This window comes from Phascolarctos cinereus, unplaced genomic scaffold (assembly GCF_003287225.1).
Source record: "Phascolarctos cinereus isolate Bilbo 61053 unplaced genomic scaffold, phaCin_HiC Scaffold_9;HRSCAF=440, whole genome shotgun sequence".
NCBI lineage: Eukaryota > Metazoa > Chordata > Mammalia > Diprotodontia > Phascolarctidae > Phascolarctos > Phascolarctos cinereus.
The window spans coordinates 98748166-98764468 of record NW_027556402.1 but is presented as its reverse complement, the minus strand read 5'-3'; the positions used below and the strand labels follow the sequence as shown (position 1 = coordinate 98764468).

The window sequence follows — 16303 nt, the reverse complement described above, 5'->3', positions numbered from 1 at the left end:
TTAAGTGACTTGACCAAGGTCACACAGCTAGTATGTGTCAAATGTTTGGTCTGAGGCTGGATTTGAACTCAGGTCCTCCTGACTTCAGGGCCAGTACTCTATCCATTGCGCCACCTAGCTGCCCCATGCTTTCTAGTTTTCCCAGCAGATTTTGTCAAATCATTATCCCAAGGCCTGGGAGTAATATCTTTTTAACTTATTATGGAAGAATTTTCAATAGACTTATATAGTCTCTTGGGTCTCATTTGTTCTTAAGTAACTTTTTCAGTTAAAGTCAGATCAGAGGTCAATAGTTTGAAAATAACAATGATAATAGCTAGCACCTGTATTTCAATGTAAAGTTTGCAAATTACTTTGCAAGTAGTATCTCATTTTATCCTCATAACTCTGGGAGTAAGGTGTTATTATGACCATTTTTTGGATGAAGAAACTGAGGCAGACAGATGCTAAGTGCCTTGCTCAGGGTCACATATCTAGGAAGTATCTAAGGCCATATTTAAATATAACAGCCTTTCTCTGCTAAGAGATAACAGGAATTCTTACGTATACTATGAAGACAATAAAAATTGTAGCTTCTTGATACTGTTGCCAGTAGAGGAAATTATTTTGCTAAATATTTTCTTACCAGTATATTCCCCTCTTCCCGAAACTACCATTTAGTAGTGAATACAGTGAAATGAACTTGGTGCTCCATGGAATAAAAACATTCATAGACATCATTACTATTAAGTTATACCTTCTTTATGCTCTATTTCCATCTTTGATACCTTCTTCTGTGCACCCATTCTTTGATGACTCTTATGCTTACCTTGTGTTGTATTAATGCTAAATATTTTTAAGTCACCTGTTTAATCCATATACTTTCTAAGAGTTTATCTTGTCTTTTAGGCCTTTCCGGATTAAGGATTGCAGTCTCTTTAAGGGGAAGGAATGTTTTGGTTTAATTTGATCTATAGAAGTTTAGGGTAATAGTGCATAATAGGTGGGATAGGAGGTAGTTTATAAATATCTTTTGGATGATTTTTATAGAAGATGGCCCCCAAATTAAAAAATGTTCAAGTCTTTGCTTAGATGATGCATTTATTATGAACTCCTAAAACCCTCTTGGCAAGATCTAACTCTCCATGTAAGTATATAATGGAACACTACATTGATTGCAGATTATGGGCAGAAAACTTGAGATCAGCATTTTGGCATGGGTAAAAAGCTATTCCTTAATGTTAATATTTACTATTGCTTGGTATTTCAATAGTAATCACAAAATTCTTCCTTTTCTTTTATTTTATAGGGAGCAGTCTGCTGAAGACCTTGCCAGAGTACCAGCTAATTCCACAAGCAATATCTTGAACAGACTATTAGTCAGTTATGATCCCAGGATCAGACCAAATTTCAAAGGTTTGTCTTTATGAAGGTATCTTCATCCTTTGAACCTTAGGAATTAAATCCACTTATAAGTGTAATATAAGAATCTGTATAAAAGATTTCTCAGTTGGAAGGAGGAATGGGGGAAAAAAAGAATTTCAGAATGATTTTGAATTGGCAAGTCATGTACTCATATCATTCCCTCCAATTTGTGTGTGTGTGTGTGTGTGTTTGTGTGTATGTGTGTGTGTGTGTGTTTTCCCATAGTAAGTGGATATTTATGAGATTTAGGAATAAAGTTCAATAAAATTCTAGTGTTGGAGGAATATAATTTACTATAGTTTATAGGCTAACCATGTTAAATTAGACTTTTTGAACTCATAGTTATATTTCAGAGAATATGATTTGTCAGAGAATTTGCTGTGGCAAGCAGTCTGCATGAAAATCAACCATGCTAAGATGTAAGATAATTTTTAAAGTGCATTTCACCTTTTATGGGGAGGAGAGGAAGAAAAACACCAAAATGTTTTAAACAGAAAAGCTAAGCAGACTGTATTAAATTTATACATATCTAATTCCTTGAATGAAAATGTACTAATATAATTAAGGTCTTATATTATTACTAAATGCATGCTAATTTGACTATAACTAATATTGTCCATCTGCTTTAAGATGATAAATGATAGTTAATGGGTTTGTCATGTACTATTTTTTAAAATCCCTTAGCTTTTACTTTTCTTCATTGCTTCCCCCAATCATTCTAGCAACTGTTGTGGTATTTGTAAAAATGATTTGCAATCTTAAAATACTACACACACAGACACACACAGAGACACATACATATACACGTACTAGCTATTATTATAATTATTCTACTAGGCTCCTTTACAACTTATATAAAAATTAACTGAGGATAAAAATGTTACCACATTTTATATAGCAGATCAATATTCACCTTACATCATGACTGCTCTGATGTGTGAACTCCTTTTTACAAATACAGGGGAACTCTAGGTGAGGAACTCCCTCTATCAACACAGATGAGAGCCCCTCTGTGACTTAGATTAAAGATGACAAATTTAGAGTAGAAGGGAATTTGGAGATGATCAAAAGTTACCCGATAGATAAAGAAGTTAAAGCACTTGCTCATGGTCACAAACTTAATAAATATAGTTAGGCTTGGAAACAAGGTCTTCACAATTACAAGTCCAGTAAAGTTATCCACTATGATGCCTGCACCGAGGTATGAATTATAAAGAAAAAGGAATGAAGCGTATGTTGATTTGTATAGAAATTACATGTTAGTCAGTAAATCACAGCGGAAAACAAAAGCCCATTTCTCTTTTCTAGCTGCTTAATCAAAAAAGTACTACCTTTGTGGCTAAAATGAAATGAGTTTCCTACAATCAAGATTTGTTTCTCTTCTAAGAAAATCTTATCCCTACACCTTATGAGAACTAAAACCATACTTGTCATAAAATAAAATTAAAGTCATGAGCAGATTGTGCAGACCTTATTCCTGATGATTTAGAAATGAAATATATGAAAAGGCTCCCCTGAAAAACATTAATCCCAGTTGTGCAGTTAAGGACAGGTATGAACATATATCAGATTAACATCATAAGGTTTTTTCATCCTTTACAGAGGAAAAACAGTCTGCAGCTGCTTCGAGTCAACTAAAGTTACATAACTCTGTTGTAAAAATAAGGGGTTTTGTTCATTACCAGGGCCTATTCAGTTACTTTCAACATCAGCCATGGCCTGGGTTGTCACATGTCCACCATAAACCCATTCACCACCTGTTTTTCATCAGTAGGTGGTTATATGGTTAAAAGGCCAACTGCACATTTTCCCTTTGCTCTGCTCCCCCCTCTAGCATTACTCCCTCCCCAATCCACTAGAAGTCAGCAAAGCAAAGAGAAAGGGGGCTGCAGCGTTATTGTAAAAGTCCTCCTTCTGTAAACAACCTTATTTTTTTTCCTTTCTTGAAAGTGAGGTGAACAGCTTTAGTGTGAATTTCATGTAAGTTGATTTCCTTTTTAAAAAATTAGTCAAAGTTTAAAGAAAATGGTTTATGATCAGCATCAAATACAATGACATTTCTTCTTTCCCCATTAAAGTAAGTTTCCTCATATGGTTAAAATGCCCATATTGAAAATGTTGGTAGTAATATGCAAATCATCAAGCCACATTTTGCTAATCATTTTAATGAAAAATATGAATACCATGACCTTTATAGGAGGAATTTTTTTAGAAACATATTTTAAAAAATAAGCAAAACCTGGACATCTTTGTGTATATACACACACACATACACATACAAATATACAAGCACACACACATATGTGTGTGTGTGTGTATACACATATATCCTTATGTAGAAAATAGTAATATCAGTGATTAATACTGTTGCACAGTAACAAATACAGCTCATTTTCAATATGTATTATCTAAAAGTTTTGGGGGTGGAGGCGGGTGGCAATGAGGTAGTCAACCTTTCTTACATTTTTAAGCTTTACAAAGAAATTTATACATATTGTCTCATTTGATTTTCACAATAGCACTTTGACATAGATCCTGTAGGGATTAGTATCCTCATTTTTCAAGTGAGGAAACTGAGGAAAAGAGATGTTGATGACATACCCATAGTCATTTAGCTAGCATGGATGAGAGGAAGGATTCAAATCAAATTCTCTTCTGGCTGAATGCAATACTTGTTGAATTATATTAGGCAGATTCTGTGTATTGTCAGTACTAATTGCTGATGATGAAGAAAATATTTTGAGACTATACTATAGTGATTCTGTAAAACCATAATGAAAATTAAACGCATGTCACTTAGAACAAAAGATCTTTCTGATCATGTTATTTACACGAGTGCTTCTTTTTACCTTTGTCTTTGTAGGTATTCCAGTTGATGTGGTGGTCAATATTTTTATTAACAGCTTTGGCTCTATACAAGAAACAACAATGGTAAGAACAAAATTTGAATATTCACATCCAGATGAGTCGAAATATTTTCATCTGGGTTACTTTGTAAAGCTAATCTTTTTTTTAAGTGAAAGGATAATGTGACATTTTAATTAAAAAGAAAGTTAAACACTTGTTTTGAGTATTTATGGGTTAGGCATTTATTGCTAGAGTAAAATATTCAAAACTTTCAAGGTCTTATGAATCATGTATGGAATAGAGAACTCTATTTTCCCCAGAGTCTAATTTACTTCCTAGATGAAATGTAACAATAATGCTACATGGTACTCTAGTAGCTTGAAAGAGTTAACATCCCTGAATAGCTACATGATTACTATCAGGGAAAAATTTATGCCCTGGGAACACTGAAGCTACAATTGTCATGATGTGGTTATATATATTTGCCATAAATCATAGTACAGAAAGATAGAATTTAGAGGCCTAGTGATGCATTTTAAACAAGACTATTGTAATTTAAGTCATCTACAGACTAGCAACAAGATAATAGTGTGATTGGAGTCATTATTATTCTTGCTAATAATTGCAATGAGATATTTAGCAGGTGTGGTGTATATAATACACCCAGTACAAGAAACTTGTTGCATTATATTGCTAATCTGCTGATATTGCTTTACCTAGGGGAAAAACAAACAAACAAACAAACAAAAACCAAAACCAAGACAAAGTGAGTTAAGTAAAGATGCGTTATTTTCATGGTCTGTATGTGAACATTTCTAGTGATTGATTTTAAAGGAGATTTTGGAAGCAAGTCCAAAATTCATATCTATACCACAGGGCAGATTAAGACCAAGATACTCCCAAACTCAATATCAATGTATATTCTCTTTTAAAAGTTTCACAAATAGAATACGCACTGCTGTTTAGTTTTGGAGTATACCTTTTGGTCAGAAATCAGATGCAGTCTATGTAGCAGAACAATGGAAGTGGTAAATGATGCCTTCTTAATTGTAAAACTTGTTTAGTCAAACCCAATGTATAGCTATGGAAAATTTGGTGGGCCATCTACCCTGGCTGAAGTGCTTTGGTCGGTCTTCTGGCCTCTACTGTCTCCACTATTTGAGTTTATCCTGTATGACCCTGCCATTATCATTTTTTTTTTTGAGAGGAGGGTAGTGTTGAGTCAGGGTAAACCTTTGATTTTATTTGTGTGGAAAATTCCTGGTATATAAACTCCACCCACTCATATTGGTCAGCAACAGAGAGTAATATAGTTTTAACAAGATGGCTGGGGCACCAAGATATTAAGTGGTTTGTCCTCAGTTAAACAGTTAGCATGTTAGAGTTGAAACTTAAACCCAGGACTTCTTAACACTAAGGTTGACCTGTCGTGATGTCTATGATTACTGCTTACTAATAAATTAATCATCAAAAAACAGTGTTTTTGTTGTTTTACTCAGAAATCTTCTATGGCTTTCAATTGCTATTATTGGTAAAAGGCAAAACTCCTTAATCTAATTTTCATAAATCTTGTTTCCCCAGATAGTTTATTTTTAATTTAATTCAATTTTTCAGTTAATGAGAATTCATTTCCTCTACCTCTTATCCCTCCTAATGATAAAAATAAATAAAATAAACAAAGTCCACATAACCAGTATTCATAGTTAAGCAAAACATATTCTTGTGTTGACAGTGTCCAAATATACATACACAGATATAATATATGTACATACATATATGTGTATTTATGTGTATATATGTATCACAAATCTATATAGATACATACACACATACATGTACATATATACATATTACATATACATACATATAAACATATGCATAACCTGAATCCATTACCATTAATTACCTCTCTCTCAGGAGATGTGTAGCACATTTCAGCTTGAATCCTTTGAAATAATGGTTGGTTATTGTCTTGAACAAAAGTCGTAAGTCTTTCAAAGCTGTTTATCATTACAATGATACTGATCATAATTCATCAATACTTTCTCATTCTTCTTAACTCTTATATGTAACTCCTCCACAAGAGTCCACCCAGAATGCTCAGAGCTTTCCTCTAGGTCTCTTGGTATTTTGTGGGTACCAATGTAGCACACAGACTACTCATCTCTTATACTTTGCACTTCGTACATAACTGAATCACTCTTCTGGCCATAGTTTATTGATGGTATCTTTTATGCTGAATTTTTATTGTGGTTTGGCATTGTTAGTATAAATAAATTTATGCTTCTTTCCATTGTGCTTGAATGAACTAAAGCTTCGCTTCTTTGCAGATAGAAGGAGGATGGGAAAGCGGAAGGAGAAAGGGAATGGAATAAGCATTTATATAGAACCTACAATGTGCCAGGCACTGTGCTAAGCGCTTTATGATTTGGATCCATATTAGTATCACCAGAAGTTTATTGATGATTTTTTGTTTCAGAGAGAAGCATGGGATTATTGACAACCCTGGAGTGATTTACAAATATATAATTAATTGATGAGGCAGCCAGGTGATGTGGCAGATAGAGTGCCAGGGCTGGTGTCAAGAAAACCTGAGTTCAAATCCAGCCACAGGCAATAGCTGTGTGAGCCTGGTTAAGTCACTTAACGCTGTTTGCCTCTATTTCTCATCTATAAAATGGGCTGGAGAAGGAAATGGGAGACTACTACAGTATCCATGTCAAGGAAACCCCAAGTGAGGTCATGAAAAGTTGGGCATGACTGAAAAATGATTAAACAACAATAATTAATTGATAGCATCAATTTCCCAAAATCCGATTTAGCCCTTCTCTGTCTCTCTATTCAGATACTTATTCATCTGTAGTATCTAAGATATAGAAAATGAAGAACTGACTACATATCATAATCAGATAGACATTCTTCACCTGCTTGGTTTTTCTTATATTTTCTTGTATAGGTTTAACTCTTTTTTTAAGATTGTGGTTCCCACTGAGGAAGCCCTATGCCATCTATAAACAGGAGCTTCAGGACTTCATTATGTATAAGCAATTTCTCTTCCATTTGAACTATATATTAGACATTCTAGAGGCAGTTAGGTGGTGTAATGGATAGAGCTCCAGGCCTGGAGTCAAGACGACTCATCTTTCTGAGTTCAAATCCGGCCTCACACACTTACTAGTTGTGTGGCCAGGGCTGGTGTCAAGAAAACCTGACTTCAAATCCAGCCACAGGCAATAGCTGTGTCAGCCTGGGCAAGTCACTTAACCCTTTTTGCCTCAGTTCCTCATCTGTAAAATGAGCTGGAGAAGGAAATAACAAACCACTCTAGTATCTCTGCCTTGAAAACCCCAGATGGAGTTACAAAGAGTCAGAAATGACTGAAAATGACTAAGCAAAAATTGGACATTCTATATGATAGTATCAAATACCTTTGGCAGAGATATTTCTCCCTCTTTTATGCCTAGCTTGATATAATAAGCAGAGCCTTGTCAAACAATTCTATTACTTTCTCTACCAAAGAACCTCTCATAAACATAACATAGATGGAAGAAACACTTTAAGATGGTGTTTTGCTTTATTGAATCAAATGAGTAGTTAAAGGCAACAAACAATAGTAGTAAAGGTGGGCTTTTGAAGTTCTCTGTTTCCTTTTTGTAATCTGTATTTCTGTGAAGATGTGGTCAGAGATAGAATCCCATTTGCAAAAGCCTGTCTTTTCCCTTCTCATATGTTCATAAAGGATGGGCTGAATAAAATAAAATAAAATGAAATAAAAACACAAATAACTGCAATGATGTTTCGGTGCATAAGTAATGCAAGTTGCCAACTGCAAAGGTAACTCAAAGAAGGGCGGGAATCAGTGCTGGGTACTTAGTGTTAAATATGTATATAACTATAGCATTGTAGGAATTTTAGAGCTTGTGCTTACACTAGGGGAAATGAAGTGAAGATTTTTTTTTTTTGATGTGCCATTTGATTTTGCTAATGTTACAAAAATTGGATTGTTTAGATTGACTGTCTGAAATGACCAAATTAACTAGGTAACTTTCGGATCTCTTTTTCACTTTGTATGGCTGTAAATGTTGAGAATCAGAATCTAACTCTTCCTATCTCACTTCACCTCATATTCTGCTTTCTAGAAGAAACGTTTCCCAGTTTTCTTCCCAGCCCCCCAGTCCCAACACTGTTAGTGTACGTATCATGTGTTTTTTTTCTGTTAAAATTATCTTCCCCATTAGAAGCTAACATCCTCAAAGGTAGCAGCTAATTTTTGCCTATCTTTGTAAGCCCATGCTTAATACTATATCTGACACATAGTAAGTTCTTAAATGATTATTGACTGACTGACTCTTAAGGTATTTTTAAAATTTAACTTTTTTGTACCTTCTGAACACTAAATTCTTGAATACAACTTACACATTTTATACTCCTCTGAGTATATAAAACCTTTTTTTGTGAAGGTAATTTTTTTTTTGTTTGCTTAATACATTTGAACAGAGTACAAATGCAAAAAAAACATTGAGACACAAGGAAAGCATTTGTTCAACACAAATGAACCTATAAGAATTGGATTTTGGGAAGATGAGCAAGATTCCCCAGATATTTCCTTTCCCATGAAGTTTTATGGACTTACTCAGTTTTCTCAAAGACAAATGCCCTGAGACATTGCTACTTATTAGCCAGGAAAGTCAGAAGCCATTATAGGCATGTAGTTATCATAAAAATAAATACTTCTGAAGTCAAGAGAATTGTCATTGTTATAGGAAAATTATAGAAGTCGTCACGGGCAACAAGCAGTAATAATATTGACAACCAAAAGAAAAGGCATCTAATGATTACCTAAAGATATTTTAAAAATGAAATGTCCTAATTTCTAGATGTTGTCTTTGGAAACTATGTTCTAAAGGGAAAAGAGATACATGTTAGCAAAGAACTCCATGTAGCTAAGTTGACAACTATGTCTAGGGATTTAAATTGGTTATTTGTAATTTTTTTTTTAGCTAGAGTAGTTTCCTCATTCCCTTAGAAATATGGCATACTATCTTCATACAGTGAGTTATTCTGCACTCTTCCCACATGAAATGAAACATCCTTTATTGTATTTATAAATAGATTTCACTCTATTAACCCTCTCCCTCTCCCTTTTTTCCCCCTCTTAACCCCTCCTTTAGATATATTCAGTGACTCTTTATCGCCTTTAGGAAAATGTGCCAAATCATCAGTTGGCTAAAAAGAACATTCACAACCTAGGTAGATAGGTGGCACAGTGGCTAGAGCACTAGGCTTAGACTCAGGAAGACTTATCTTCATGAGTTCAAATATGCTCTTGATACTTACTAGCTGGGTGACCCTAGACAAGTCATTTAACCCTTTTTGCCTCAGTTTCCTCTTCTGCAAAATGAGGTGGAGAAGGAAATGGTGAATCACAAAAATCTTTACCAAGAAAACCCCCAATGGGGTCAGGAAGAGTCAGACACAACTGAACACGTATTTGTGGTCTTCTTTTAGATTGCTCCTTTTAACACACTGTTCTAGCTACCTTGGACTCTAATCTTTCTCAGTACATAACATTGCATCTCTGATCTCCCTGCTTCTGGTTATCTCCATGTCTGGAATGCAATCTCTCTTCATCTCTGCCTTGCAAAATTGATAGCTTCCCTTAAAGCAGGTCAACCTCCTACATGCAGCCATTCTGGATCCAGTCTTTCCTTCTTCTTCCTCTTGAAATAATTTCATATATATTTTATATTTATTTAACTGCTCACTCTTATCCTATTGCCCAAATAAAATAAGAGCTTCTTGGCTGCAGGGACTGTTTCTTGTATGTTTGTGTGTGTGTATGTGTGTTATGTGTGTGTATCCATAATATATATATATATATATATATATATATATGTATGTATATATGTACATATATATGTATATATGTACATATCCAAGCATAGCACAGTGTTTTGTATACAATAGACACTTAATAAATTTGTAACAAATGGAATTGAATTGTATGACTCTATTAGCAATAGTGCCAGCACTATGCTAGGTTCTTTACAAATATTATCTCATTTAATCCTCACAACATCCTTAAGAGGTAAGTGCTATTATGATTCCCACTTTACAGTTGAGGAACCTAAGGTAGGCAGAGGTTAAACGACTTGCCCAGGATCACATATATAGTGTCTGAGGCTAGATTTGAACTCAGTTCTTCCTGACTCCAAGCTCTACACTCCATCAGTTCTGCCTCTAGTGGCTTTCCATGTGACTTTGTGTAGAGTAAAATCACTTCTTGAGTCCTATCATCTTGTTATATAGAAAGAGGCAGAAAATTCAGATGATTTCACATTGGTGCTTGGTATTTTCCAGTACCCAATTATCCTACTTGTAATTACATTAACTAGTCACAGGGAGATAGTTTTAGACCTAAAAGAGACCTCAGAAGACATCTAGTCTAATTTCTTCATTTTCCAAACTCAAGTTCAGAGGAGATAAGTGATTTGTTTAATGTCACACACACATAAATAAGATAGCTGTGATGTTAGCCCAAATCTTCTGCCTTCAGGTGAAGTACTCTTCTCAGTCCATCATACTACAAGTGATTACTGATTCTAAGAGATGAAGTGCAGAAACTGAAGGTTAAAGGGTGAGCTAACTGCTGACATCTGGAAGCCAGCTGCCATTTAAAAAACTCAAACAGGATGGCAGACATAGATACAAGTGGGAGGACCTATGAAAAGGAAGGATTGCTGTTTACACCTCTTATGCTTAGTTCTGTCTGTACTCATAGTCCAGAATCCTGCCTATTTAATAGCTCAAGTAAACAGAATGTTTAATAAGTTGTATCTGGAAAATTTTTAACTATGAAGATTACATATATGTAGGTACATATATATATATATATATATATATATACATATATATATATGCATGTGTGTGTATACATACACACATACATATTATTCTAGATAGATAATGTTGTTTATGTTGAAGACTTTCTCAGCCTGAGTTCTTACAGAACTTGAGGAGAATCTTGCCCATTAGTGGGTATGTATGAATGGAGTGAATAGCCAAATTGGAAGTAAAAGGAATATATTAATACTTTTAGGAAGCTTGTTATCTAATAGCAGGATCACTTTCCTAGGTTACATATTTTAGCATATTTAGCTTTTTCAGGTTTGCCTAGCTAATCATCTATATTCTATAGCATTTGGATGAACCAGTGGGATGTAGCCTGTCCTTATGAGGAAGTTGATCTGGTAAAATGCCTAGAGCACAGAAATGGGAAATGGCATGTTGCATACAGTGCAATGTAGTTGGAACAGAGAGCATGTGAATGAATGGGCATAATCTAAAAGATATTGGAGAAGCTATTTGTATAATCTTGTGTAGTTAAAGAATGGGCTTTGTGTATTGAGCATATGTCAGATAGAAGAGACTAAATTTTGTATGTTCAATGTACAGTAGCACAGTGTCTGGTACATAGCAGGTGTTGAATTCTGTTTGTTGTGACTGTAGTAGAAGGAGGGGGTGGAAAAATCAGTCAGGTTTTGTTTATTTAGTAAACAGCAGAATGGGGAGGGTAATTTAGACAAATGGTGAATTTCAATAACAATTTTCCTCCCTCTACAATCAGTGCCTTAGAACAGTGTAGGAGAAGGAAAAAATGAAACCTTTATTTCACATGCTGCAACTTTTCCCACATATCAATTTACCTCTTTGTTTTTTGTCTATTGAAGCATGTTGGAGTTTTATTTAACTAGCTTAGTCTCTGCCCTATTGTACTTATAACACCAGTTTGTATATGATTAATTTTCTCTAGACATTTAAAATACGTAACTAATTGTGGAATCTATAATGGTGAATTTATTTTATCATCTTAATTGAAAGTCATTAGAGTTATTACTTCTAATTTTATCAGATTCCTTTCCTCTGTTTGTAATAGTGAAAGTTGGATTTCATAAGTCTATTGAGGTCAGAAATACTTAGATAGTAGTTACGCTAATAAGATTGACTCCCCCTCCCCCACTTCCATTCCCTGCCTTTTTCTTAAGCTAGGGCAAATTTCTTAAATGAAAATGCCCAGTTTTCTGAAGGTAGGAACACAATGGGAATTAATTAGCATAATTCATCTCTTTAGAGTTAAAGATAAAAGGAAAATATGTTTGAATAATTTAGTTTGTTTTTAGGTCTAGGTGCTTTCCCTCCCAATTTTATCCAATTCTTCAAATCCTCTAATAAAGAATGGCAACACATCTATGCCTTTCTTTTGCAATTTTTCATTTTATTTTGGAATTGAATTTATATTTGCTTAGGTATCAAAGTGATCTGTGCCAAAGGTCTGCAGTTATGAACTAGCTAATGCTTGTCATTTGGCTCTGTACCATTTGATGTTCTGAAATTAACTGGATTTACCTCATTTTTTATATGTAGCAAAACTCTTCTTAAAACTGCCCTCTCTTCAGTCACCTTTTGTTATTTTTTTTTAACCTCTGGTTCCTTTTCCTGCATTTTTTTATTACTACATTTCCCTTTTTTCCCACATCATTTGATCTACTGTAGAAGAAAATGAAACATGAGACAGATTTTATTTTCCTCTTTTCCGAAATATGCATTATCTGAAATAAGCATTATTGCTTACTCCCTGTTTTCTCTTTCTAGAAGTTTCTAAAAAGCTTCTATAAGGTTACTGCTAACACATATAATGTTCTATAGCAATTTTTTCCAGCTTCCCTAGCCAATCTGTTTTTCATTTAGGGATTCCTGTTAAATGGGTCTCACTAGAGCTAATCATTATTTTTATTAAGGAGAAACTTAAAGGACTAATGTATGTTTTTATTAATTAAAAACACCCAATTTCATACATTTGATTTCTGTTTCCATTCAATTCAACGGATATTTTTTAAGCCCTTACTAAGTCTTCAGGGTTTTTCTTCGAAACAATTTTTGAAACTGTTATGAAGCATTATTTTTTTTTCTTCTTCTTACTTTTGCCCACCCTTGATATATGATCTCACTACTAGTTTACTTTTTCACTTCCTATTTCAATGATACCAGCCAGCAGGGCTGAGAATTTAACTTTAAGAGTATGAATAAAAGGGGTTAACTGTCTAGGTGCTAGCTTTTGTAGAACCACCTTCAGTTTGCAGAGTTTTATTTCACTGAAGTAATTTGGGTCCTGTTTAACCACTGCATATAAAAAAACAGAAATTAAAAAAAACACTGGCAGGTAAAGATAGCTCAGGGCAATCACCCTGACCTGTGCCTCCCCTCTCCATCCCTCTGAACTTATAAAAACCAAGTATTTGGGAGGTGAATACAAATCTTTGAAACTAGATACAGTGCCATAAGAAGTATTTTCCAAATAAAAGTTTTTTTTTAAATTTCCTATTGTAAGACACAATTAAAGCATGACCTAAGAGCTCAGTACTGAAATTTTGTTACATTTCAATCCCTCCATTAAACTACTAAGCTTAGCCAATGGCTAAATTTTAAATCCTCCTGAAACTAGATTGATAAATGTATATACCAATACTGCTGACAGACCTTTAATTGTGATGCAGCCAGCTGCTATGAGAACTGAGGTCTTTCGTTATCAGATGGGAACAAGTTGGGGTTTGTTGTTGTGACTGTTCATAACTTAAGGCAAGCAAATCATTAATTAACATATCGTATGTACATTGCAGGCAAAGTAACAGGTAACCCTAACTGTTATCTTGATAATATTGCTTATGTTTGGTATAACAGCTATCCAACTTCAAAAAGTCCCTATGAAAATTAACCCTTGGTTATTTCTAGTCATACAATGTTTGTTTTGTTGGCCTAAAGAAAATGTGTGATTTGGATGTTGGGTTGCAGAATTTTGGAAAACATTCATTATCCGGATAATGAGTAATACCATGTTATTAGGAATGAGCAAGGAACTCTATTTGTCACCAACTAATTATAATACAATTAAGTAATTTCCACTGAGAAAAGATGTCACTATTGAATGGGTAGTTCCACACTGCTCAATGAGAAAAATATAGAAGCTCTGAAAATTTAGGAACCAGGTTCAAAGAAAGCTCTCTTAATGGATAACATAAAAATTCAAACTTTTTAGAGTCCTTCCAAGGTACTCATAAAAATATGAGCCAAACATATAAATACATTTTATCTTTTTTCTAAATATTTAACCATAAATATGTATTTAAATTATATCATCTCATGTGAGATTTGACTTATAAGAAAATACTTTTCTACTCCAAAACTTAGCCTGTTAAGGAGTAAATAACAATGATATATTCACAGAAATTGGCTTAAAACACAGTGACATATACATGTGCTTTTCTTTATTCTTAGCTTCATTAAATAGCAGGACATGGTCACTAACAAGGAGGCCTTGGGAAGCAGCCAACTCACTCAGATTGAAGTGGTGGTCACTGGAACAGTACTCTGGCCTAAACACATGGAGAATGATGTTAATTAAAGGAAAGTCTTAAACAGCTGTTGCAGAATGGGACAGCTGAAAGCAGAGAACACAGTTTGGGAAACATTCGAAGTCTGCAATACAGTATGGCTTCCCACAAGGTGACCTAATCACATATTATTGTGAAAAAGGAAGGCAGACAAACTAGTTTGGTGTGTAACAAACAGTAATGAGGTATGGCATAAACATGGCAGCTTTTTCAACTCTAACCAGTAGGTTAGTCAATCAATAAACATTTTAAAGTGCCTATTATGTTCCAGTAACTGTGCTAAGCACTGGGCGTACAAAAATAGGCAAAAGATAGTCCCTGCTCTCAAGGAGCTTACAATCTGATGGGGTCGGGGTGGTGGGACATGCAAACAAATATATGCAAATGAGCTCTATACAGGACAGCTGTGGAACATGTAAGAGAAGAAAGGCACTAAAATCAAGAGAGGTAGGGGAAGGCTTCCTGTAGAAGATGAGGTTTTAGCTGGGGCCTGAAGGAAGCCAGGGAAGCCAGTAAACTGAGATGAGGAAGAAAAGTATCCCAGGTGCAGAGGACAGCCAGAGGAAATGCTGGGCTAAATCACAGCCATTTCATGTAGCAGCTTTGAAATAAACCACAGACATATAAGTGCCTATTGCTAGTAGACCCTGAACAGTTATTTATCCTCTCTGGACTTCTGGTCCTTATCTGTAAAATGAAGGAGGAGGATAAACTAGATGGCCCCTAAAATGTCTTTCAGCCCCAAATCTATGATCTCATGATTCTATGAAATACAGTCAAAGAGGCTTGATGTAGTGAAGAAAGTACTGGATTTAGAACCAGAGTTTCTAGGTTCAAATTCTGGCTTGTGTGACACTGGTCAAGGTCTTTCATGATGGTTAGCATTTACATAGCACTTTAATTTTGCAAAGTACTTTATATATGTTATCTCATTTTTTCCTTGGCTGCGAGGTGGAGCACTGGGCTTAGAGTCAGGAAGTCCTGAATTAAAATCTAGTTTCAGACACATTATATGAGTGACCTTGAGCGTCACTTAACCTCTGTTTACCTCAGTTTCCTCAACTGTAAAATGGAAATCATAATAGCACCTACCTCCTAGAGTTGTTGTGAGGATCAAATGAGATAATATTTGTAAAATGTACACTGTCTGGTACATAGTTGGTGCTTAATAAATGCTTGTCTCTCCACCTCCCCCTTCCTCACAATAAGCCTGTGAGGTCCCTGCTATTATTATTACCATTTTAACAGAGGAAAATAATAAGAATAAAAGAGATTAACTGACTTGTCCAGGGTTTTGTTGCAACCTGGTATCCTTCTACCTTTTCAAACTTTTTTACACCTCCTTTCCCTCCCCCTTCAATGGTACTTGGAGATCCTGTGACACTGGACTTCTCACTCTTCTTCACATAAAATATTCCATCTCCACATATTTTTACTGGCTGAAATAATCTCCCTCCTCTTTGATGCCTCCTGGCTTCCTTCAAGTCCTAGCTTTTCATTTTCTACAAGAAGCATTTCTCAATTCCCCTTAATCTTAATGACTTAATTATCTCCAATTTGCACTGTATATATATCTTAAATGTACAGAGTTGTGTGTATATTGT

The 16303-nt window shown here is 34.8% G+C and overlaps 1 protein-coding gene across 2 annotated transcripts in view; it reads left to right on the top strand.

Annotated features, from left to right (window-relative positions):
• The window catches only part of GLRB (glycine receptor beta), a 118049-nt gene that overhangs the window by 31339 nt on the left and 70407 nt on the right, over window positions 1-16303 (top strand). For both annotated transcript variants that reach the window (XM_020994110.2, XM_020994109.1), the window contains exons 3-4: window positions 1289-1395; window positions 4268-4335. In XM_020994110.2, coding sequence (XP_020849769.1) covers window positions 1289-1395; window positions 4268-4335 — 175 coding nt within the window. The remainder of the gene's footprint in view (window positions 1-1288; window positions 1396-4267; window positions 4336-16303) is intronic.